Here is a 26,628-nt window from a genome sequence, read left to right as displayed (position 1 = left end):
CAAAAGTTACAGCAAATAAACTATCACTCAGCATGAAATCACATTGGAAATGAATGTGGGTCATTTTAGACCCATGTTGCGCATTAGAGGGGTAGTGATACAAAATGTGTTTTTATTAAAAAAGTGAAAAAGTAAAAAACAAAATAAGGATGTATTATGATCAAAAACAAGTTAATTGAGGAATACCTGGAATTCTATATGATGAAATACATTTTTCGCAAAGATATAGCACAAAAAAACTCACTCGGGTCACTTTAGACCCATGTTGTGCATCAAAGGGTTAAGGGAGAGAGGAAGATTCAGTCATGAGTCATCATCTCTCTGAGTTAAATATCTTTGTCACGAAGTCTCTGTTCTTATAGAAAGAACACAAACAGACTGTGCTCTGGATAAAAGACTGTGTTTTTGTGTGAGTTGTTTTGTCCAGTATGTCAAGTTAAGATGAGTTAAACACCTGCTAGATGTAGCTTCAGATTTAATATACAGATGTGAGTGGTGTATCTGATCATCTAACCCTCAGTAAGAAAGCTAATAAGAAAATGTATTTCTTTCTTCAATGGTGCTTTTTTGGACAGGACAGCAGCTTATTTAAAGACGGTATCAACAATAACAAACAGGACATTTTTTTAGCATAATTTAAATATAATAAATAATTCAAAAATATTTATTAAAACTTAACATTTTTTATAGCCTTTGGAAAGCCAAACAACATAGCTTTTTGTTTTCTATTGTGGCAAAGTGAGTTGTTATTGTGCATTATTCTCAAGGGATACCTGTCAGATAAACAAACAGCAGCAAGAAGCAACATATGAGAACATACTACAGTGGGTACGGAAAGTATTCAGACCCCTTTACATTTTTCACTCTTTGTTTCATTGCAGCCATTTGCTAAAATCAAAAAAGTTCATTTTATTTCTCATTAATGTACACTCAGCACCCCATCTTGGCTGAAAAAAACAGAAATGTAGAAATTTTTGCAAATTTATTAAAAAAGAAAAACTGAAATATCACATGGTCATAAGTATTCAGACCCCTTTAAATTTTTCACTTTGCAGCCATTTGCTAAAATCAAAAAAGTTCATTTTATTTCTCATTAATGTACACTCAGCACCCCAGCTTGACAGAAAAAAACAGAAATGTAGAAATTTTTGCAAATTTATTAAAAAAGAAAAACTGAAATATCACATGGTCATAAGTAACCCTTTGCTGTGACACTCATATTTAACTCGCATGCTGTCCATTTCTTCTGATCCTCCTTGAGATGGTTCTACTCCTTCATTGGAGGTTACAAAAGAATTTCTGCAGCACTCAAGGTTCCTAAGAGCACAGTGGCCTCCATAATCCTTAAATGGAAGAAGTTTGGGACGACCAGAACTCTTCCTAGACCTGGCCGTCCAGCCAAACTGAGCAATCGTGGGAGAAGAGCCTTGGTGAGAGAGGTAAAGAAGAACCCAAAGATCACTGTGGCTGAGCTCCAGAGATGCAGTGGGGAGATGGGAGAAAGTTCCACAAAGTCAACTATCACTGCAGCCCTTTGTATTGGGCAGGTGATGAGCAGTGCCTGGTTTTCTCCACACATACCGCTTAGAATTAATTGCAAAAAGTTCAATCTTCGTCTCATCAGACCAGAACAGATTTCTCATAGTCTGGGAGTCCTTCATGTGTTTTTTGGCAAACTCTATGCGGGCTTTCATATGTCTTGCACTGAGGAGAGGCTTCCGTCGGGCCACTCTGCCATAAAGCCCCGACTGGTGGAGGGCTGCAGTGATAGTTGACTTTGTGGAACTTTCTCCCATCTCCCCACTGCATCTCTGGAGCTCAGCCACAGTGATCTTTGGGTTCTTCTTTACCTCTCTCACCAAGGCTCTTCTCCCACGATTGCTCAGTTTGGCTGGACGGCCAGGTCTAGGAAGAGTTCTGGTCGTCCCAAACTTCTTCCATTTAAGGATTATGGAGGCCACTGTGCTCTTAGGAACCTTGAGTGCTGCAGAAATTCTTTTGTAACCTCCAATGAAGGAGTAGAACCATCTCAAGGAGGATCAGAAGAAATGGACAGCATGCGAGTTAAATATGAGTGTCACAGCAAAGGGTTACTTATGACCATGTGATATTTCAGTTTTTCTTTTTTAATAGATTTGCAAAAAATTCTACATTTCTGTTTTTTTCTGTCAAGCTGGGGTGCTAAGTGTACATTAATGAGAAATAAAATGAACTTTTTTTGATTTTAGCAAATGGCTGCAAAGTGAAAAATTTAAAGGGGTCTGAATACTTATGGCCATGTGATATTTCAGTTTTTCTTTTTTAATAAATTTGCAAAAATTTCTACATTTCTGTTTTTTTCTGTCAAGATGGGGTGCTGAGTGTACATTAATGAGAAATAAAATGAACTTTTTTGATTTTAGCAAATGGCTGCAATGAAATAAAGAGTGAAAAATCGGAATGGGTCTGAATACTTTCCGTACCCAGTGTATAATGATTGATTACCTGTCACCGCATTATCTCTGTGTGCATCTGCATCAAGTTAATATCATGCGACGGCCCCGTTCATCAGGGACTCCTGATGAGGGTGTGTTGCTTGTCTCCGTCTCCTTCAGAATGAATTACAGTACAAAGCCCAGTGAATGACCTGCGCAAAGTCACGCTGATCCACAAATCCTCTGTGTCCTGCACAGAAAGGACCAGAACACACAGCCCGAATGTTAGAAGTATTAGAGAGAGTGATATTTCCAGAGGTGTTTGAACATTTCTCCCACACCAACTGTTATCAGGGGAAATGTGGCGGACAAGGCTCTGAAGCAGCAGCTTGACATTACGTGTTAAAGCTAAGCAGGACATTCAAACCTGCTCTGCACATCTGTTTATACCAGATGGTTCCTGAATTTGAAGAAAAAAAGAGACACTTGATGGAAAAAAACGCCAAAACTTGAATATTTATTAACCTGTTAACTATTTTTCCATACATCCTGGCGTGCTTTGACTGGGCCATTTCTCCAGTTCTGGGGGCAACGATCAGACAAGAAAGCAGCAGTGGTTGTAAATCTATCTGTCCTCACTGGGGAGAAAGGGTGCATTACAGGTTCCTGTCCCCTCCCCACCCCCCCACCCTCCTCCCCTCCGCTCCTCTTTTACATGGCTCCATATAGGAGGGCAGTAAACATGGATGGAGGGGTTGAATCAATACCTCATGCTCATGAGATGATGCTGTTCCTTTCTTTCTTTCACTTTTTCTCCACACCATCAGTCCACCATCCCCCTCCTCATCTCCCATGGCTCTCCCCCACACTCTCTCACTCTCATACCCCCCACACACACCACACACACCACACCCCCCTGGAGTGAAGTGGGAATTATGCATCGATTTCCAGCTCTGTGTGATGGAAATGTATCATGTCTGAGCTAAGCTGCACTCTATTGTGTGTAAAGTGTAGCGTGGGCTTGTGGAAACATGTGCAGTGCATGTTGGTGAAACATATCGGACATGTTTCATAGCAGATAACAGCTGTTGAATGAGTGACTTACTGTACAAAGGGAATTGTGTTTTGGCACTTTGCGGTGTCTGCTGGACGGTATAGTCAGTCAGTCGGCCGAATCTGTTTCAGCACTTAATAAATGTATCACTCACTCAGTGATTGTGGTTTTCTAAAGGCAGCTGGTAACACATTATTCATCATTCAGCTGTATGGTGAGTGGGATGTTTTGTTTTTTTCAGGGAGGAGGTTTTTCTGCTTTGTCGGTGAACGCTGCAGGTTGGTGGCGTTGACCTGTGACCCCGGCAACAGGCTCAGGGATGAGGTTGAGCATAGAGATAAGGACCTGTCTGTCCCTCTGTTTTGGCCTCTGGTGTTTGAACATGGGGGGGTGAGTGTGTGTTTTGTCAGGACCTGAAGGGAAGGTCATTTGTCTTTGCAATTGAGTCACACTCTTCCTGCGTGTGTGTGTATGCGTATGGCTTTTCTTTTTTGTTTCCCCCTCTCTGCTCTGTCCGTATGTGTGTAGCAGGAGAGGTGGGGCCTTTGGGTGCGGATGTTGTGATTGAGACCAGAGAGGGAGGGGCGGCAGGATAGAGTGGTTGTTGCTGCTGCTGCTGGTGAGTGACTCCGATCAGTTGCTTCTCTTTGTTGTTTCAGCATTTCACGCTTGCGTTGACTTAAGGGAGATGACGGGGGCTGGAGAGGAAGTGGCTACTGGTCACTGTACAGAGAATAACATAGCTCATATCAACACATATCAATAAAAATCATTATTTTTTTCACTTAATTCAGTCTCACCCTTATTCTTTTGTTTTGCCCGGAATTTTTTGATATCTCATGATCCTCTCACGAGGGAGAAAATGACTTTAATGAGGCTGTTCTCTCTGCAGAGACCCTTCAGGCCTGCCTGGATTATGTTTTTCAGAAAGCTCCTTTTTGCTGCAGTGAAATACAGTAGTGGGTAAGAAGGAAGAGGGAACAGGACTCCCCTGCCTGCAGGCTGCTGTATTGATTAGTCGTCTACTTTAGCTGTGTGTGCTGCAAACTCTGAAAGCGTAGCAAAAAACGCAGTCCGTCCTCTCACAAGGAAAACTTTTGTATTTGCAACCCAAAGGCCTGCATTGTGTGAAGAGATGTGGGTTTATTATCTGTATTAACATTGTTCACGTGATTTAGAGGTTTTAGTTGTTTTTTTTTTACTTGAAAGCAGTATTGACAGCAGTAATTCTGCTTTGGTTGTGTCTAGACGGAGCGATTTCATTTCAGCTTCTTTCGTGATCATCCTCTCCGCACCCAGAGAGAAGAAAAGCCTCCTATCTAGATGACCAGAGGCTATTATATATCCAGCAACGATGTAGAACAAGGACAAGCCTCTCCCTTGTCAGTGCACATATACACTGGCATGCATGAGCACGTTCACGCCGAAACATGCACTCATATCGGGCATGCGTGACACAGATTCAGGGCCAGAGGATCTGTCTTTGTCACTTTCACCGGGGTAGGGGATGTATAGGCTCAGACAGGTATTAAATCTTCCCCTAGTTAAGCCGTTTAATTGACCCCATCCTCCATCACCAGAGAGCTGGTGTCAGGTTAGGTCATGATACTGAAAGAGCTAAGAGCAAGGTCCATTGTTGTAGCTGTATAAGCTTTTATACTAGATGCTTCATAACAACGCTGAAGGTAAGAGGCCTGAGAATTAGAGACCAACGCACGTTTTTGTTGTAGGCGTGTATGAATCTCAGAACACCACAGTACACATACAGCCTCACAGTGCTGCTGGCATAAACACACAGTTATCGAGCAGAACTTTTTAGCTCCTTAATGTCCTGATCCGTGAATAAAATAAAATCTTGCCTGTAGGAGCTGCCTCAGTTTGTTTTGATGGATGAAAAGTGAAGAGGAAGACAAATGAAATATGTGATGCAACAACCCGAACCAAAATGTTACATGTTGCCCAATCAAACACCACCAACAACATCTGTGGGCTGTTTCAACGGCAGCGTGCCCAGATTTTTTTTTTTTGTTACTGTACAAGAATTCCCACAGGTCTGCGGGCTTGGCATGGACGCTCTCCTTGGGCCGCACAAAAACCACTGAGTCACCCAGAGGCCCCACGTGCTGTGCAGGGCAGGCTCGCCTTTCCATTGTATAGGCCTGTGTTTGTCTGGCTCCACTGAGCTCCTCTTTATCGGTAGAGACCCACTGCAGAGAGAGAGAGGAGACAATCTTATCTAGTTTGTTCTGTCTCCTATCGCTCTGTCTCTCCCTCCCTGCGTCTTCTGGCACCGACGCAGAATACCGATCAGCCGGTGAGCTTTTAAACACCTCCGTCTTTTTTTTTTATTTCTCTGTGCCATCCTCATTACTCATTATATTTCCACCACCACTTAGTCTAAAGAAAGGAATAAGGGACTATGGGGAGGAGCGAGGGATGGAGGTGGCGTGTAAGGAAGAGGAGACAGAGCAGATCAATCTCCACTCTCCCTACATTAGTGCTCTAATTTTTCTTGACCCAAGGCAAGTTCCTGGAGAAGTGAAATGACTGAGGAGACTCTGCACTTAGTTAGGGATTAAAATGAAAATGGTCTGTTGTCATTTAGGAGGATTATGACGAAAGCTTCTGGACAAGAGTGTAAAAAAGTATTAGAAACTATAGGAGCAGGAAAGAAAGGGAATGATTCATGTTTAGAAATGTAATAAAATAGGTCGTTCATGCTGTTAAGTGCAAGCAAAAGATGTTGAGAATTGAGATAAAGCCTTGTTTATTCAGTTTTCATTGACCTCTGAGCCTCTGTGAATCACTGCTTTCGTCAGGCTGTACCCTGAGGGCTCGGAGGATTTGTCTTGGACACTCAGGTTGACGCACTCACACAAATACACACCTGCACACACACACACACATATGCACAAGGATGCAGTGTCTCTTTGAAACCGTATTTGGCTGCATTGCACTTGAGTTAGCTCAGAAAGGCTGCAACACTGAAGAGACATGACTGACATCATTGGTAAGGAAGTACAGGCAGAAGCTGCTTTTTCCCCTCAGTGCATATAAAACAGTACTCTTTTTACACATAGATTCGAAACAATTAGTTGAATAGTCAGATAGTTAGTCTACTAAAATAGTTAGGCAATGTACCTACCTGGTTAATGGTTGAATGACCTTTTACAGCAAAAAATGCAAAAACACAATATTTAGATATGCTAACTCTGGGAAAGTGCAAATTTTTGATATTTTAATTTAGTTTAGATTTAGATTAAACTGTAATAAAAAAAAAAAATACAGATCAGTCAGTTGCAGATTAAAACATAAGCACATATTTCTTCCTTCCCTCTTTGTGTCTGTGTTGAATCCTCTCTGAATTAAAGCCTCCTCTCGTCATCATTACTCTTAACACGTTTTTATTTCCCGCTGCAGCCTGACAGCTCTTGTATTCAAATGAAAGGCAGTAGTCTGGGATGAATACCAGTGGAGTGCATGTTGGAGAGTGCCTGTAGCTGAGGTGTATTTTTGAATGTATATATATTTTTGTGCAGAAACGGCCTGGGGGGGCAGCCCATGTGTTTTTGTGGTCGACTTGCTCATGATCTCCTTGGGGCTACATTACCAAGCAGAGAGATAAAGCTACATATGACACAGTTTCAGCTAGGAGAGCTTGTGCAATTTTGTGAGAGCTCTAATGGGTTTTTTTCTCCTGTCTGGAAAGAGAGAGAAGAGGAATGTAAGGATGGATTTGAAGAGAAAAGAGAGGAAATAAAGAGCCATTTGGGATTCAGCAAACAAATCTTATGCCCAGCTGCCGCTCTGTCTCCCAATTCGATGTCCATTCAGCCAGGCGTAGACTGAGCACACATTAGTGATAGGCATTCTGGGAGAGAGTCCAAGCATCTTTCTTATCATGAGCAGACTTGAGCCAAATCGAATCATTTTAACAAGACCCATCTTTTTAACAAAACATGGCCTGTCCCCTGGCAGACCTCTCAGCAGCATGTACTGTACACAATGTGTCGGGGAGAAAGCGACAGATGTGACACTGTTTTGGATGCCTTGTAAACTGCCATGGATTTTCCACTACAAAGCTCATTAAGGCGTTTTTGATGCTGCTATCTGGTATTGTTGATTTTTTTTTTCCTGTGTGTCAGCATTATAGCTTATTATTATCAGTGGGATAATAGGATTCTGCGTGCACTGAATAACATTTAGGTAGGGAAGAACAGAAAGCATAGCAATACACATCCACCTTTCTTAGAATCTATAAAACATTTATACTAAACCAGCTCAGTGTCTGCAGACTGTAGACAGTAATTCATGAACACAAGAGCTTCCTATCAGTGGAGGAATTAAAGTAAAGGATTTAAATGGTGCAGCGGAGCATGTCTGGCCTCTCAGCATTACAATATTAAAATGGTAAGCATCCCTACAGATTCAACAGAGGACTCCTGGGGAGGCTTAAAGTACGTGAACACACACAAATTGATTTTATATGCATGCAAAGTTTGTGTTACTGAATTTTTTTTTTTTAATTTAGCAATTACTGTTAGTCTTCTGTTTTTTTTTTTTTTTTTTTAATTGTATTAGAGTGATTGACCTCCATTTTTGCTGGGCTGTGATTACCCAGCTTCCCCGTGCTTGTGGAAATGTGATTGTGTGTTTTTATAGATGACAGATCTCTTGACTTGGCACTTTTCCCTGCGGCTGAGAAGCACATGGGGACATTTCAGTGTCCTTGTTAAAGGGCAAAATAAGCCACAGTAATGTCTCCTATAAACACACTTTAAACGGCTCGTCGTGGGTACATGGCTTTTAAATACTTACAGGGTAACTTTAGGACATTAAAATAAGGGTCTGATAGGAGTGTTATCCTTTAACCTCAGTCGGTGTTCGAGGAAGTCTAACCTTTTCTTTTAACACGGTGCGCCATTGATTTTACACATTAAGTTCAATTCACTTGTCTTTAACAGTTGTACTCAACCTGTGAAACAACTGTATAATGTCTGAATTTGGAAAAAGTGGCCATTTAGGAGGCAGGGATGGTCTAATGAGAGGCACTGTTGTGTGGCATCATGGGGAATGCAGTGTTAGGTCAAAAATGTGGATATTTGTCCTCCTTTTGTCTCCAAACTTTATGGAAATGCAATAATGAACTGCCATTTAGGACATACATTAAATCAGTTCATAAAAATGTAGCCCCTTGACAGCAACATTACAAAGGGTAGAAGATTTCTATTACCACATTAAATTAGAGGAATAGACATAGCACATTCTACATTGAGAGTTTTCAAAGTGATAAAAAGTTTATTCCCAAACCTAACTACAGAAACTGTATCATCTGATTCATTTGAATTTGTACATGAGAGATCACAGAGAGAGTGAATTAGAAACTCAACTTTTCCTCTCATCCTGTTGGGCTGTGTTTACCTCCCCAGAGTGCAGTCAGAGTAGACAGCATGCTTGTCAAAAACAGTCAGTGAGTCAGGAACAAATCTTGTTTGCTGGCTGACGTGTGTTTGTGCGTGTGCTGTCCTGTTGTGACTGGAGGTTTACACATCTCACGCTGCCCTCTGACTTATGTCCCCAGCTTTTCTGTCGTACTTGATGCTGTTATTTTTCGCTGATGGAAGAGACACAGTATGTTTCGGATTATTCGGCTTGGCCTCAAACAGTCATGACAATTGCTCTGACATGCTTTACAACTGATCATCAAGCAAGTGAACAACAAGGTAGACACACTTTCTCCCACACACACAGACACACAGGGACAGAAACAGGGCTCCCTTCATGACACTGACAGCTGCATGGCTTCACATCGGCAGCAGCAGCAGTCCTGCATGTCTCTCTCCATGGTACTGAAATCCCTGATGTGGTTGGCTGGGCTGACCATCTGGCCTGTGTGTGTGTGTGTCCATGTGTGTCTGTGTGTGTCTGTATGCATGTGTTTCAGCCATAAGACTTTTTGCTTCTTATGTGATGACTAATACCGTGATTTCTGCTACAACATAACTCATCAAAACATGGCTGTAGCAGAGATTTGGCCTGAGCAAGTTGTCTTTTTGGTTAATATTTAAATCACTTCATGTTCAAGATTCAGAGCTTTTTTTTCCTTTTCATTTTTTTCTTTCATTTTTCATAACCAGCAATAAAAAAATGGTGCTTTACTCATCTTGTACGTTCATGAAATATAGATGGATTACTGCAGCGAATTGCAATTTATTCAAACCCCATCTATCACGGTATCACTTAAAACCTCGACCTTACTTGATGTTCTCCTTGTCATATTATACATTAATTCACTTGTGACTGTGCAGTGATTAACAATTAATTAAGTGTCACAGCCACAATTAAAATATTAGATTATCCAGACCGTCTAATTAAGATCCACATAAATTAGAACTCAAATACATAAGGAGGCGAATAAATCATGAATACATAAGGACACATGGAAAGTGGTTGAGGGTTGTTACTCTTGACTGTGTCAATATTTCTACAGTCTTTGAAATTTAATTCCAGCATCTAGATGAATTTCACTCTGAGCTTTGCTCTCTGACCTTGAAATTTTAATCACATCTGGACTCTAAGCTACTGTATAGCTGTGTATTGCCGTCTATAAATAAACCTGTTTTTGCTGGTGGGGAGACCTCGTACCTCACCGTTATAATGAAAGTTTTGGTTTAGATTAATTACTGTTGCAGAGAGTTCACTCTCTCTCTCCCTCCTGGGTGTAAAAATACACTTTCACTGTACATACACACACACACACACATACAAGATTGCAGACCCATGGGCCCTCATTATGGACTGCAACAGACAGGGAAGGATTTCAGGGTAACACACACACACACACACACTGGTGCAGCGTTTGGTTTGTCTGCTCCTCTTCCCATGGCCCCAGGGATGAATATCTATAGAAGGGGACCCTATTGTCTGGACTTTATCCACTGAGGCACAGAAGGCTGAGGAGCCTCAAGGTTGAATGCATTATGGGGTTTTCACAGTACACCAAACCAAACAGACTGCCAATCAGTGGCTCCATATTAATATCATCCTCAGGAAATGCTATTAAATTTTAATCCTCCACATTGTTTATTCCCATGTTATCTAGCCTGGATAACTATGTTATATGTGCCAGCCATAGGACCCCGACAGTGGAGCACTGTAGATCCATCACTGTAATGATAATAGCATGCAGCATTGTCAGTGCTATTCAAGTAATTAGCCAGAAAAATACAGAGCTGCCACAGTGTTATTTTTAGCCCACCAGAAGCTATACAGTGCATGAGCAACAGGAGGGCCAGAGCGCGCTGTGCTCCTTTATGTGCAAACGTCGAGGTTCAGCCATCAGTGTCACTCACTGTGATTTCCCTGAAGAGGGAAGCAGATGGAGAGAGCGGACTTGGAGGAGCGGGCATGTCTCAGCCCGTGAAGGAGGGTGGTTACAAAAGCATCTGCCTCTCGTTACGCATCCGAGAGCCACCGATTCTCCGTGGCTGAGTAACTGCTGCATCACTGCCCGCAACTATAGGGCAGGCAGCCTCTCCGCCCCTGACCCCCAGAGGAGACGGCTGGCATGTTTATCAATAGGGCTGGGTTATCAATGGACAAGATGTATGTGTAGAAGATTAAAAAGTTGGCCAATCTGTCATTAGTTATAGTGAAAGCTTTTCAGTTTAGGTTTCTTTTATTAGTTTTTTTTTTTTGTGTGTGTGTGTGTGTGTCATTTTGAGAAATAAACTCATTTGTTTTCACATTTCCAGTCTTTATGCTAAGCAGCTAAGCAACTTGCCAGCTTCATACTACATACATACAGTATAGACAAGAGAGTGAACAAGAGTTAAAGATAAAAACCCCAAAACAGTGACTGTAACAGAAGTTTTGCATATTCTGCCAAACGTGACATATTTTCCTCTTGAAAAAACTCCTTGTCTGTCTTTTAAATAGGCCCCCCAGTCACGGCACATACAGTAACAGTGCTGGTGAAAGCAGCACAGATGCTCTGTTCACACTCTGCTCTCTCTTCCTTGACCTCCTGACACCAGAAATCCAGCAGCGGTTGCCCCGTGTGGACAGACATTCGCCAGCACCTCCTGCGGGGCTCAGCTGCTCTGCTGCTGTAGGGGCCTAGCTGTTCAGACCTCCACAGTCCTTTATCTGAAGTGAAAATTTGAGCTCATTCACTCGCACTGTGCTCAGAATTAATCAGCTGTTTTGTTCCAGGGGCCCTCCCTCTTAATCGGTCCCCACGATCACAATGTGCCTCCCCTCAGAGAGAGTGTGAAAGAAAGGGAGTAATAGTGGGGAGAGAAAGTGAGAAAAAAATGATAATACTCTTATTCTTTTTTTTCTTTTTTCCAGATGAGTGCTTTCATGTCATTACAAAGGGGAGTCCTTAAGGTTGGTTTTTGTGGTTGAGCGGCTAAATGTTCTGTGTATTTACAGAGGTTTTGCTGGAGTCTTATTCATATGCAAACTGTAACATTTGTCATTCATAGGGAAAACAAAGGAGTCGGTTGAATCAGGATCAGTATGCCAGCAGGGAGAATCAGCGCCTTTATGAGTGAATAAGTCTTCATTGACTTGGCTGACAGCATGTTTATTAATGGCGAGTTCATGTTGACAGAGTGGAAAGTGTGGGCATTAATTTCTATAGATTATAGACGTTTGATCATGACAGTGAAGCTTATGAAAAGATGGTGTTGACGATGGATGACTGGATCTGTTGTTTTACATGCACTTGGCGTCGCAGCAGGTGATGAGTATATTGAAGCAGCGAGTGAGATGTGGCAGACAGATGGAGATGGTCAATAAAGCTAATTAGGTGTCGTTGAAATCTCTCAGATGGTGAATCGCCTCATCTCATTCACACGCACGCACCAGTTTATTTAGTCTTCAACGCATTGGTTTGACCTTATAACATAGTTCCACGGTGGCTAAACGACCACATGACAAACAGCCCTCTCTGTGCCAGAGCCGTACGCTTCAAGTTCTGCACTAAAGTCGATTTCTGACTGTCATAAATCCCCCCCTATCTATCTAACAGCTCTCTGCACGCTGCTTACTTAACCAGTTAGCTCATGAATCAACAGTAAATAGAAAAATGGAAGATGACTGATCCAATGAGGCTCTTGTCTTCCGCAAATAACAGATGTTTATAACTTATAAATGATTCATCTCAAACAGAGAAAACGTTGTTATGAAGGTGGAGTGGGAATGGGAAGACTGCAGTGTGAATTATTAATACATCTACTCCAAAATATAGAGTTCCCTTATGATTTAGGCTGCATGGTCGATTTGGTCAAGTAACCCTGTCCAGGAACTGCCTCCTGAAGGCTGTAAAAAGCTCTACATGCTGTGCTGTTTACAGTTTCATGTGGCAATTTTAATCCATAAAATGTTTTCCAGACAAGGCAGTATTGATCGATTTTCTCTCACAGAGGCCACCTCGGGCACCCAATCCCTTTTCTCGTTTTTTTCATCTGCTGATCTGCTGAGAAAATGAAAGATGGCTCATAGTAGGGCTATTTATTGAACCACTGAGGCTGCAGCAGCATGGATGTTGAGGAGCAGTTACAGCTAAGGAATTTGTGTGTGTGTTCAGGCAAACTTGTCGGGAAGATGGTGCACGAACACTTCTTCATTTATGCATTATATTTAACTGCAAGAAATATTGTAGCCAACTGAGTTTGTGCATTTGTTCACGTAGTTTAGTACAGAGGGGCCAATGCTGAAGGCCTGTTTTGCTGTTGACGCCTGCTTTGATTTTCTCAATCAGACCTCGGGTCCTTTATCATGACAAGTCAGCGCTCAGTGCTGTGAAAACCTGTGTCAGGAAAATGGGAACAGTGTGTCTATTGATCACACTGAAACACCATCCCATACACACAAAGCAGGTATCCTTAAGGGACCGCCTCTGTGTCAAATGGTGCTGCTGGTGCTGTGAGGTGGTCAAAAGAACAGCAGGAGTACACCTAGTGGTCAACAATGAAAGATGAACTCAGCTTACTCCAACAGATGCAAACTTGGTGGTTGTTTTTATTCTTCTAACCATCCCTCCTTCTCTTCCTCCTCAGGCATTCGGCCAGGCCTACACCAACCAGCGTAAGGTGGCGGAGGATGGGGAGAGCAATGAGGAGACGCTGCTGCAGGAGTCGGCCTCTAAGGAGGCCTACTACACAGGCCGCGTGTTGGAGCTGCAGACCGAGGTGACACTCAGCCGCTCTGTGGCGTCCAACGCCCAGGCAGAAAACGAGAGGCTCAACGCGCTCGTGCAGGATCTGCGAGAGGTGAGTTTCCAAAATCGGATAGTTTCATTATTCGTCTATTTATTTAAAAAATATTTTTGAATATGCATCGCATTGTACAAATGCAGCAGCAACTGACATCTACTTTTATTTTGTGATATGTTAGATGTTTTAGATTAGATTAGATTTGGTGGTTGACAATGTAATTTAGTTTTGAAAAGTTTGGTCACTCAAGGTCTTTTGTACCACAAAAAAAAACATATATCTATGTGTATGATAAAGGGCAAAGGTCACAGTGACAGACAGGACAGGGTCAAATCTCAGCCAGAGAAAACAGTTTACATGTGCAGACGTGTGTTTATGCATGCATACACTACACGTCTGCAGCCACTGTGTCGGACAGTGCAGAAGTTCGAGCCGGGGTCAGACACCGCGGCCACGACCCCATTGTGGGGGGCAAATCCGGTGCTAAGCTGGGGAATAAGTGAAATGCCCTGAGCTCGGCACATGTGTAGGGACAGAGTGAGCCGGGCTGCTCTCATCACACAACCAACACTACACTCACAGGACACACACTCCCCATTCACTAAATTCACCAGGGAGAGTTGTGGGGTTCAATTGTTGCTGTGTTATAGTCTGAACCCCTAAGAGTCAATATATATTTTAAATTTAGCAACTAATTGGTTGAAAAGCCTGGTCAACATATTCATGGCACACCTGTCACCTGTGTGCATCATGATCACGGCTCTTTGATGATGTGTTCATCAAATGCCTTCTGCCCGTCTTTGAAAGCCTCATTTGCATGTTTGATGCCTGTTAATGAGGAGGAGTCGCCTTTTTCATCGTGAGAAGCAGGTGTTGCAACCACACTGGGGGCTTCACTCACCACAAATCATGTCTAATCAAAAGATTTTTGCAAGTTCCAAACAACCCCTCAGAAACTCCTATTAGCATATGCAGATTTATCAAGAAAAAACTTTGATGGAAAGTTGAACTTTTTTGCTGTTTGTCAGCAGACACACATCAGAACATTAGCTGATATATTTATGTGACCACCACCTTACTGTATTATTCATTTATCCAGGATCTTGTCACAAATTATGTAAAAATTGTCTTTTCATTCCACATCACCACCGCTACAGTGCTGGTAATGATGAATAAATACATCATGGCTGGACTTCTGCCAATGTATCATGAATCTGCCACGGTCACAGTGCTGTGGCCTCCAGGTCAGGGGGTGTGTTTGCCCGGCTCTGGCCCATGGTCGGCCCGGTGCCAGCGTTGTATGCCGCACTGTCCCTGACCCCGGCCGCTGTAGCCCCTGATCAGCTACGCTTCTATGGAGCCTCACTGACTGATAATTGGCCTCTAATCCTGTGCACTTTACACACAGCTCAGTGTTAATTCCCCCCACATTAGAGTGAACATGTAATTGATCAACATACTGACTTTCTTACCTATTGTATGATTTCGCATTTTCCTAAAACACCATGTATGATTTCTGTGTTCTCCTCCTGGATCAGTATAAAAGTGTTTTATTTCCAGTGCAGCCGACGAAGCCGCCCTGCTGTCCTTCTATGGACTTTGCAGTTTTGCCTCCATTTGCTTCACGAGTATAGGAGCCGCTGTCAGCCACGGTACAAATCAAACGATCCAGTGAATCATAATGGTCTTTAGTCTCAGTCCATTTGCCAGTTATAAAAATTGCCATCCACCGCTAAACACACAGAGAAATATAGAGATTCTGGAGGCCGTATGTGTCTCTACCTCCTGACTGTACTGAGTCCTGACTCTGTCTCTGGGTCAGCACTTCTGCCATATGTATACAGGGAGCTGCAGGGAGCTCTGCAGTGAGGGAAGTACCCACATGCACACGCAGACTTTCATCCTACACTTCATATAAGCTGTCTCCTTAGTGGTTGCAGCATTGTACTGTAGTCATTTAGTGTGTGAAAACATAGGGATTAATAATAATCCTTCTATACCACCACTATCTATAAGTAGACTCTAAAAGATAATTTAGCAACATTTCCTTCAGGTAACATTAAGGATTAAGTGAGCTTAGATGATATTGCTGAGTCTTACGTTTATTCCCAGTGCTGCCGCCTTCTGTATGTAGATTTATGACTTCTGTGGTCTGTGCATTTCTCCCATCGACACTTCCTCTGGTCCAGCATATGCTCATGTTTCTGTCGGTGCACAGCAGATGACTGAAAATGATGATCTTTCTGGGAGTGTGTGGCTGCTGATGCATTACATTTACATCAATGGCATTGTTTCGGAAAAGTTTCTTCTGAGAATGAGTTTATTCTCAGGCTTTCAGAGAGGAGTGGTACCACTTGGGTTATGACAAAGCACTAAATTCTGTTTTTTCTCCTCTTTTTCTCACTTTCCTCACTCCTTTCTTTTCATTGTACCCATCTCTCTCTCTCCCCCTTGCCTCTCTCTTTCCATTTGTTCTTTCCGGGACTCCAGAGCAATGACATGCTGGAGCTACAGAGGAGCAGGATGAGGGAGGAGATCAAGGAGTACAAGTTCAGGGAGACCAGACTTCTTCAGGATTACACAGAGCTGGAGGAGGAGAATATCACACTGCAGAAACTGGTCTCTACACTCAAGCAGAGCCAGGTCAGTTTGAATAACACCCAGCAATTTAAGTGAACATTTCATTCCCTGATTTAATCTTTAGTCACTTCTCAATTACACCACAAAACTGCCTCATACAGATTTGTCATCACTTTTAACGATGGAAAACAAACCAAGAGAGATGACTCACACTCTGTTTTCCAGTATCGCTTCCAAAACAGTGAGGTCGCCTTTATGTTTTAGTGTCTGTTCTCATTATGGGATGCACTGGACTTAACAGTAGGTCTATTCTCTAGATGGTCATCACCGTTTATTTGCTGTAAGGGGTTACATTATCCCTCATCCAATTACAAAGTCAAACACTGTATGTATTGTTTGTGGCCCCAATTTCTAATGCCCCCTCTGTGCTGGAGTAGATTAAGACTATACATCATCATAAAATCACCAGTGTGATGTAGTCCTGCTGGTCTTACTGTAAGGGCTACATCATAGAAAACCACTGGCTTGTGAACTCAATTAAAATATGCCCTTTACCTACTTTGTAACCAAATCCAGATTACTATAGATTTTTTTTTTTGGTCCATGACATCCAGCACAATTTTTAGATGAAGTATTATATGAAAGCACTAATCTATATGGAAGCCCAGAAAGGACTATGTTTAATAGATTAAATAAATTTGAAAATGTAATTGTATAATAGCATTTAGATTTTTCACCTATGTAGGTGTCATTTGAGTTAAATATAAAATGATAGATAATCTGAAGCACAGTTTTATTCCTATCTTTTGTATGATTAAAATAAAAACCTTTTAGAATCTAACCAAATAATTACATTAAATGTTTTCTACTCCTTTCCTTTCCTCTCTTCCCTCAGGTGGAATATGAGGGACTAAAACATGAAATTAAAGTGCTGGAAGAGGAGACCGTTCTCCTCAACAGCCAGCTTGAAGACGCTTTACGTCTTAAGGAAATCTCTGAGGGTCAGTTGGAAGAAGCCCTGGATGCCCTGAAGAGCGAGCGTGAGCAGAAGAACAACCTGAGGAAGGAGCTGGCCCACCACATCAGCCTGAGTGACAGCGTGTACGGAGCAGGGGCCCATCTGGCGCTCACCGTCACTGGCGTTGAGGGCCTCAAATTCCCAGAGGAAACTATTGGAACCAACGGCACCAATGGCACCGCCATCCCAGCTCCCAACGGCAACAATGAGGACAGCAACCGGCGCAACGGTCACGTCCATACAGGCAAGATGAACGGGGAGTTTCGCCCGGGTCGGAAAGGAGAAGCCCTGCAATCTGTGCCGGACCTGTTCAGTGAGCTCAACCTGTCAGAGATGCAGAAGCTCAAACAGCAGCTGCTACAGGTGGGTCAGAGGAAGATGCCTTAAAGAGGAACTACGCAAGATTTTATTACCTTAAATATGCTACATTTTTACCTTTTAGCTTTGGAGTAATTGTGATGGTTAAAAGGGTTAGACTTGTAACTTGTTATGAGGGAGAATGGAGGCTCTCTGCCTTCCACCAAGTGTCTCTTGGCTGAAAACCAACCTCAAAAGAGCGCCTCCGACCCGGTGTCTCAGCGCTCGCCTCGACAGCATCGCAACACAAACGCGCCCCGTAATCCATAATGTTTTGTTTATGACAGATAAGACTTCGCAAATATACACATCATAACGCGTATAAATAATGTTATGCACCGCCACATGGATTGATTTCTCGCCAGTTTCATTACTGTAAAAACAAATGCACATTGCCGGGGGGAAGGTTACCAAAACAGAGGAAAAGTGACCAGACTTGAATAGTTACCCTTTAAAGCACACCTTTGAATTACATCGCCCACAAAAAAAAAAAACAGTTTCAACCCACGTATTCTTTGTTCAGACCATTTGTCTATTCTGATTCACTTTCCCACAGTACATTTATAAGTGTTGATTGCTTCACCAATAAGAGCAGTTCAGTGTGCTGGTGGTGGCAGCAAGGAAATGACAAGGTGATGACATCTGGTGAACAAGAGACGCACAGGAAAAACAACACGACAGGCTTAGTATGAGATACAGCACTGAGTACACTTTCCACTGAAATCCATAATAATAATGTCTTTTGCTAGTGACCCAACTCACCTATTAAGATATAACAGCAATATCTGTACATGTGCATTTGTGTACATGCATTTTGTTGGCTTTTACTGTAATTGTGCCAAGGTGGGAGTAATAGGAACTACACCGAAGCCTTAGAGTTGAACATGGAGTCCAGCAGAGTTGCTGCGTGTACATCTGCATGTGCCATAGGGAGCTCTGTCAGGGTGATTAGAGTCCGATAAGCAGGAGGAGCAGATCCAGCTGCAAGACGAGGACAGAAACTGACGACTTCTGCTTTCTGTGTAGAGACGGGGACAGAAATAGAGAGCCCAATGGAGAGAGAGAATGTCATAAAAGTTTTTTGTCCGCTGCGCGCTCACATTTATACTAGATTACTTCTAAGCTTTCTCTACAATAAACTTCATCCGTATAAACTAAGACTATAAATATACCGGTTATGTAACGTAGTGTAAGAACTGTTTTCTCTTTTACTCTCGCTCATTCACTGATTCACGTGCGTGTATAAAACATTCATAATCAGACACACCGTACAGGAGGGTATGTTAAATGATATAGAAACCATAGATAAATCAGATTCATGCTGAAATCTAATTTAGTCATTGCTGTACAATTTTCTCCAAGCTGATCCCCCATTGGGAGATAGACAATTAGATTAGTGGCTGCTATATTAGCAGTGTGCCTTTCTCAGTAAACACAATTACTCCCTAATCAATTTACGCTTTCCACTTGATTATTCTGGGGAAGATGTTGACTTCTAATTGCTTGCAGGATTTTTGCAAAATCTGTTTTGTCTTTCTCGCTATCAACAACAGTGTGAAGTGACGGTGGATCAGTAAAGTGTCACCCTTTGGAAACTGGGGATGCTCAGTCAGCTCACTCCTTTCACCAAAAAGCAATTAAACAGTAAAGATACAATATATCATTACACAGTCAGTCAACGGTTATAATGGAGTACATGATTAACCTGTGTTTGTTTAATACTAGTGCATTGTATTTGTATTTAACCTCTATATGCTACAGTGTTGAGGCAGGTCATACTGCTAAGCTTTTATTACTGTAGCAGCCTACTATTTTGATTGTCAATTATATTATTTATTATAAGGAAATGTTTGTAGGATCTTTTGTATTCAACATATCAATATAGGTGAATGAATGAATAACAAAACACATAATGATGTAATGTGTAAATAATAAAAAAGAAAAGGCTTGTGTTGTTCTTTTCTTACCTTCCCTGTCTTGCCTGACTCCCATGTTGGTGTTCATCCTCCCGTCATACAGGTGGAGCGGGAGAAGTCAGCGTTGCTCATGAACCTCCAGGAGTCACAGACCCAGCTGCAGCACACGCAGGGCGCCCTGACCGAGCAGAACGAGCGGGTCCACCGCCTCACGGAGCGCGTCAACGCCATGAAGCGGCTCAATGGAGACAAGGAGCTCGACGACCCTCAGGAGAGCGAGAAGCCCGACGGTGGCTCCGGTTCGCCTCCGGCCAACGGTCACCACGATCCCGACATCCACGGGTTTGAGATCCTGGAGTGTAAGTACAAGGTGGCGGTGACGGAGGTGATCGACCTGAAGGCAGAACTCAAGGCCCTGAAGGAGAAGTACAACCAGGCTGTGGAGGGGCAGGGAGACAACCACAGTGACGACAGAGTCCAGACACTGAATGACCAGGTTTGTTGTTGTAAACTTACTGTGGATTTATGTATACTGTCAGGGCTGGGACGATATGCTTTTCTCCCGATTTGATTCTACGATTTTTTGGATGCCGATTCGATTTAAATTGCGATTCTACGATATTGCAGATTTTCTCGATTTTTAGTCTGCATTTTTAACACCAGTGAAACAGTTGAATGATTATGATTGTCTACAGACTATTCCAGGAACCACCATCACATGTAAGTCAGTTTTTAAGATTTGTTCAGCAGCAATATATATGTTTACTCTCTTTTCAAAAGCCTGGACTGCATAAAAGTGGTAAAAAATAAAAGAGTATAGAAAAAAAAGACTTCTAAAACAGGCTTCTAAAACTAAAAAAAACTAAAAAATGAGATATAGACTGAGGTAAACTGCTACATTTTAACATTTATCTGCACACAAATACTGTAGGAGCCTATAAATGAACATACTCCATTATAAAGTGAACTTAAACCCTTTTCAAAACCTGGACTCTCTGTATGTAAAAAAGGCGAACAAATGCACATTGCACAATATTTTTTTTAAAAATTCAAAAAAAAAATTTGATTTTGGAAAAAAAAATCAATTTAAAAATCGTCAAAAGAAATATAGCGATACTTATGTGAATCGATTTTTTCTCCCACCCCTAACATATTTTATGGAGCGTATTGACCTCACATTTCCCAACTGTCCAAATAATTCCAGGTAACTCATTTGGAGCGCAACTGTCGTGAGAGCAGGGAGAAGGTGGTGGGCCTGGAGGCGGAGCTCCGAGTGGCCTCGAGCACGGCCTCCGAGAGCCAGGGCATGCTGAACGCGGCGCAGGACGAGCTGGTCACCTTCAGCGAGGAACTGGCCCAGCTCTATCACCACGTCTGTCTGTGCAACAACGAGACCCCCAACCGCGTCATGCTGGACTACTACCGCCAGAGCCGGGTCACGCGCAGCGGCAGCCTGAAAGGCTCGGACGACCCCCGGGCTCTGCTCTCGCCCCGTTTGGCCCGACGCCTCGCTGCGGCACAAGCGGCCTGCTCCTCCTGCTCCTCCTCCGAGTCCCCGCGCAGCCCCATGGACTCCCCATCCAAAGACGCCCATCACAACAATGAGACAACAACAACCAACAACACCACCGGGGACCCTTCGTCCTGCCACAGCAGCCCCACCCGCAACGCCACCGGCTCCCCGGTCATCAGCATCTCTCCTTGCCCGTCCCCACTCCCCTCGGAGGCGGGAGGGGATCTGCGGAAGGAGCCCATGAATATCTACAACCTGAACGCCATCATCAGAGACCAGATCAAACACCTGCAGAGAGTCGTGGACCGCTCGCTGCAGCTGTCCAGGCAGAGGGCCGCGGCCAGGGAGCTGGCGCCGATGCTCGACAAGGACAAGGAATCGTGCATGGAGGAAATTCTCAAGCTCAAGTCCCTGCTCAGCACCAAGAGAGAGCAGATCGCCACGCTCAGGCTGGTGCTCAAGGCCAACAAACAGGTGAAGGGTTTTATCCTTTGCTCTTGATACATAATGAAAAAGACGTGTGATTTCAAGAGAGTTACATTTAAATGTCTTCTTTTACAGACAGCAGAGGTTGCTCTGGCAAATTTGAAGAGCAAGTACGAGAACGAAAAGGCGATGGTGACGGAGACCATGATGAAGCTGAGGAACGAGCTCAAAGCTCTGAAAGAAGATGCTGCCACATTCTCATCTCTCAGGGCCATGTTCGCCACAAGGTGAGAGGGGGAATCTGGTGAGATGCAGAAATATAACTTGAAATGAATCACTTTTATTATTGTGTCATGCATACTTCTGTATGCCCAGCCCACATGGGCTTATAAGACACCAAGAAAACAAACTGGGTCCAGAGCACATCATCAGCACATCAAAGAAATAAGAAAACAAACAGGGGTTCAAAACCATTATCTGAAAAAAAAAAGAAAAAAGAAAAGGAAAACAATGCCAAGGTTCAAGAGAAATCATCAAAAATTAATTAAACATATTTTCCTGTCTTCTTTTCCAGGCTTGAGAAATAAAACTAGCAGTTTTAAACACACTGAAATTAAACAACCACTCCAACTTCTGCTCATCAGAGCACCAAAATATTTCAGGGTTTTGTCCACAGATTTCATGAAATAGTACCTCTCTCAAATCGTCATACGTACAATATAAAAGGAAATGAGACTCACTTTCTACTTCATCTAACTCACACATTTCACATATTCTATTCTCCTCGATTCTTAAATCGACCAACCTCAATGGCCAGAGGAAGAATACCAGATCTCAACTGTGCAACTAAAGATCTGACTTCTCTGTAAACGTGAATACATTTTCTCTTACGCCTCCTCTCTTCCTAGGTGTGATGAGTACGTGACCCAACTGGATGAGATGCAGAGGCAGTTGGCGGCAGCAGAGGATGAGAAAAAGACTTTGAACTCCCTCCTCCGTATGGCTATCCAGCAGAAACTGGCCTTGACCCAGCGCCTGGAGGATCTGGAGTTTGACCATGAGCAGACCCACCGCGGTCGTGGCGCTAAAGTGCCCAGGATAAGAAGCAGCCCGCCCAAAGTAAGTCGCAGAGGCGCCTACACGGCTCCACCCAGCCCTAACAGGCTCCACAGCCACTCCATCATCACCACCCCACCCTCCACCCTGACCCTCGGTAGTAGCCTCCCCTCTGTAGAAATAACCACCTGTCCGTCCATGTCTCCGTGGATTCCTGACTCACTCTCTGAAACAATCCAGACCTCAGCTTCAGCTTTGCCTGACTTGAGTTACTCCACGTTGTCTCTGGACAGCCAGCCCATCATGATAGAGCCCGAGTGGATCAGCTTAGAGTTCCAACGACTCGTTTACTTACGACACAGCATAGACCACATTTTGTCCCCTTCACACGAGCCAAACAGCAGCAGCAGCCCCGCCTCGATATCGCCTCACCTTCGTCGAAAGCGATGATTCATCATCATCTGACTGTGCACCAGTATCAGCTGCGCACACAGCACCCAGAAGCCTTGGAAGTAGGTGGGATACAGAGAGGAGGAAAAAACTGGTTTCACATGTCTGTGGTTTGAACATGCAGCAACACTCAGGAGGAAGGAGCCCTTGACCGTGGCAATGTCCATCCTCAAAACATTTTTACAACATTTTGCTGCTGCAAAGGTTGACTGACAGTGGCTCAGCATAGGATTTAATAATGAACACTCTTATGAATTTGATATTGTTATACCAGCTAGCATAACACATTACGTGATGCATCACTTTCCTACAGTACTGGGAAGTGTCTCAGTGTGATAAAGGAAAAAAAAAAAATGCAGCATCTCTGTTAACATATAATGTCTCATAGCACCTCCTTGTGGCAGACTCGGTAAATTACATGTTATAATATTTCAATTTAAATGTTTATTAACCCATTGCATTAAGAATATGATACTTTATTTAAGATATAATGTGTTGTAAAAAAGGATATTTCCAGTTTATTTTGCATGCCTTATGCTGTCACATGTAAAGTTCTATTAAAAAGCATCTATCAGGCTTAGAGTGTGTTACATGATTAATGTCTTGTTAAATAGAATATAAAAAACCAGTCAGACCTCCTCTCTGTACCTCAGCCTCCTCTTTGATTGTTCTTCTCCTCCTACCTTGCATTTGGTATAAAAAAAAGAAAATCCAATGTGGGCAGACTAAATCCCCTCTATACCCACACTGATGATTAAAACTGCTCTTGCATTGTTACCAAGTCTTTCCACCATGTGGCAGTGTCTGAACATACAGTATTTCCACTGAAAACGCTGCTGGACTCAAGATAATCATATACATCATTAGTAAAAGCACATTTCATTCTTAACAAAACAAGACATCATACATGTGCTCTCTAAGTAGGTGGACTTGTGTGAAGTTTGGAGATATAATTGAAAGTAGAAGGTGTTGTGGAGTTGAGCAGGATTGGATTGTTCAACAGTAGTGTTTGTCCTTCTCCCCGTGTGCTTTGCAGATCAATACAGTATTGGATTTACATGTGTGTGCGAGCGCGTGTGTGTGTAAATGTTTATGTGTTTCTGACTCTTAGGATGCTTTGTGTGTGATTGTGTAGCTGTACAGATACTGATCCCGTCAGTCAGTGTGCTCGGATGAGACTAGTTTACATTATTACTTAATTAGTAGCTCCATTCACACAGGTTATATGTCGTAGAAGCAAGTCAGGTTATTCTCAGCCTGGCCTTAAGTATTTCCTGTAGTATTAAGTATTAACTCGATGGCTCTTCTTGTTTTTTCCCTCATACAGAAATTATGTAATCCTTGTTCAAGAGAAGCCTAACCAAGCAAAAATAAATACATAAATCCAAAGATTAGTATGTAAAGCCACAGATACCTCTATAATTCAGCTGTGACATAAGAACAAGTGTATGTGGATGAGGATCAGACTGTTACTGCTACATTTATGACAACCAGAGCTACTGTAGTGGCCAACCAGTCAGTGCCTTCGTCCCTGACAAGGCCTTCCCCTGTCTTGCCCTCCCTGTGTCCCTATTGTCCCTATTGTCTAACCCTGAGTGTCACCACTCTGTATATCTGTCTAATTTATCAGTTTCTTGTAGATTGTCAGCAGCCTGCTGCCTCAGTACCGTCACTCTCCCCACAACTAAGGCGAGGGAGAACCTCCTTAGCCCGCAGGTAACGAGCTGTAGAGCCTGGTAGTAGTAGGATCACCAACATCTATCTATCTATCTATCTATCTATCTATCTATCTATCTATCTATCTATCTATCTATCTATCTATCTATCTATCTATCTATCTATCTATCTATCTATCTATGGCCACAAAATTGTAGTTGTAGCCTATCACACATCAATAAACACACTGGGTGAGGAATTTTTTCACTTTGCATGTGTAGTTTTGCATGGTAGTTTTGTATAAATGCTATTTACTTATTTTCTATCTCCCATGGTGGAAAGTACATTTACTCAAGTAAGTACAGATGTATAACATACAATCACCAAATAATCATCTACTATTATGGATCTATCTTCTATTTTTTACCAGCTACAACATGAAAGTGCACCAATTCTGAATGGAGGCATAGTGCATGATGGATATTTTGAATAGTCCATATGAAGGATATGTTGGTGATTTTACCTAGGTAAATTTTTGAATTCAGAAATTTCACTTTTGATGGTGACTCTCCATTCATGTTCACAGGAGAATCAGTACTAATGAAAGTGTCATACGCAGGTTAGCCAGTCGCTATTTTGCATCATTAACTGCACGTGCATTTCACAGGCTGTCTTATACTTTATTGATCTCTGGAGGGAAATTCTTTTGGTACAAAGCTCCTAAATAGAAAAAAAAATAGTTATATACATAAGGGTTAGAAGTAACAAACACAGATAAACATTCTTCAAATCAAATAAAATAGAATAAAAAATCTAATAATTCACTTGTAGGCCTAATTGAAATTAAGTTTATGTGAAGCTAGTAAGCTAACGTTTGGCAAATATTTTCAGTTTACCAACAGGTTTAAAAACAAATTGTCCATTTTTATTTAATTGATAGCCTACACATTTAATTGAGACACATTCATACAAGGCAACTAGGAAACTGCTGACAGATCTGAGACCGTGTTTGGTCCAAGTTTTGTGCTGTTTAGTCTTTCTCTCTAACCCTGTTTTGTTCTGTACATGTTCCCACCAAATACTTTGTCCTCAAGTATGAACAGCCCCTCCCGTCCCGTGTATCTGGAGTGGTTTTAAAGATACACTTTGACATTTAGGGAGATATGTTAATACTTTTTCTTAAATTCCCCAAATTGTAAAACAGCTTAATTGACTAGCTGTTTCCTCCTGTTTCCAGACTTTGTGCTAAGCTAAGCTAACTAGAAGTATATTTACTATAGCTACAGACACGAGCGTTACCAATCTTCTGATATAAAACTATTTTTTAAAGTAAATTATATATTTTCCCAAGATGTCAAATGTTTCCTTTGAGCAAACCACACCAGTCTTTTTTTGCCTTTGTCATATGTTGCTTTTTTTATTATTTATTTGGTGTAACCTCATTCTTCTAATCACTGTTTCTCCTCTTTTACAGCCCTGTTGTTACATCCCACGTTTTCACAAAGCCTTATTCATTCTTTTATCCTGTGTCTCTGTATTCTTACAGTCCTAAGTTTGTGGAAGAGCTCCAGGATCACCATGCAGTCCTGTCCCACAGCAGAAGCCTTCTCTCCCCCTGCGACCCTCGTAACTGTCTGGTCCAACCGCCGCATCCCCCCGGTACCTAACCTATAGCTGCTCCGGCCCCGGCCCTTGCAGCCTGGGTCTGGTATAGGAGTCATGCATAGACAGAGACACTCTGGATAGGGGCTTTATCCCCCCCTAACCCCACAGTCCAACCTGGTGCTTAGTGGACTCTGTGACCCCCACGCCCCTCCAACCCCCCAGTGCTACGTGGCCCCGGCCCCCCCGGCAGGCCTTTCGGTTACCTCGGTCGCAGAAGAAAAGAAGAGCAGGGCGCTCTCTTCTTGTCTTGGAAGTGACATCCTGTCCTGAAAAAAAAAGACTGGACTGAGGCGCGAATGC

General features: G+C 42.7%; 1 protein-coding gene across 1 annotated transcript in view; it reads left to right on the top strand.

Moving 5' to 3' along the window:
- Positions 1 to 26,330, top strand: part of bicd1a (bicaudal D homolog 1a) — a gene marked incomplete at both ends in the record, with an annotated part of 31,913 nt that extends 5,583 nt beyond the window's left edge. The window contains 9 exons of the mRNA XM_083973604.1: positions 13,536 to 13,748; positions 16,182 to 16,334; positions 17,167 to 17,652; positions 19,666 to 20,058; positions 20,767 to 21,549; positions 21,637 to 21,788; positions 22,410 to 22,620; positions 24,638 to 24,723; positions 26,210 to 26,330. Coding sequence (XP_083829730.1) covers positions 13,536 to 13,748; positions 16,182 to 16,334; positions 17,167 to 17,652; positions 19,666 to 20,058; positions 20,767 to 21,549; positions 21,637 to 21,788; positions 22,410 to 22,620; positions 24,638 to 24,723; positions 26,210 to 26,330 — 2,598 coding nt within the window. The remainder of the gene's footprint in view (positions 1 to 13,535; positions 13,749 to 16,181; positions 16,335 to 17,166; positions 17,653 to 19,665; positions 20,059 to 20,766; positions 21,550 to 21,636; positions 21,789 to 22,409; positions 22,621 to 24,637; positions 24,724 to 26,209) is intronic.
- Between the last annotated feature and the right edge of the window lie 298 nt (positions 26,331 to 26,628).

Source organism: Trachurus trachurus, assembly GCF_905171665.1.
Source record: "Trachurus trachurus genome assembly, chromosome: 6".
Taxonomy (NCBI): domain Eukaryota; kingdom Metazoa; phylum Chordata; class Actinopteri; order Carangiformes; family Carangidae; genus Trachurus; species Trachurus trachurus.
This window is presented reverse-complemented; position numbering and strand designations above follow the sequence as displayed.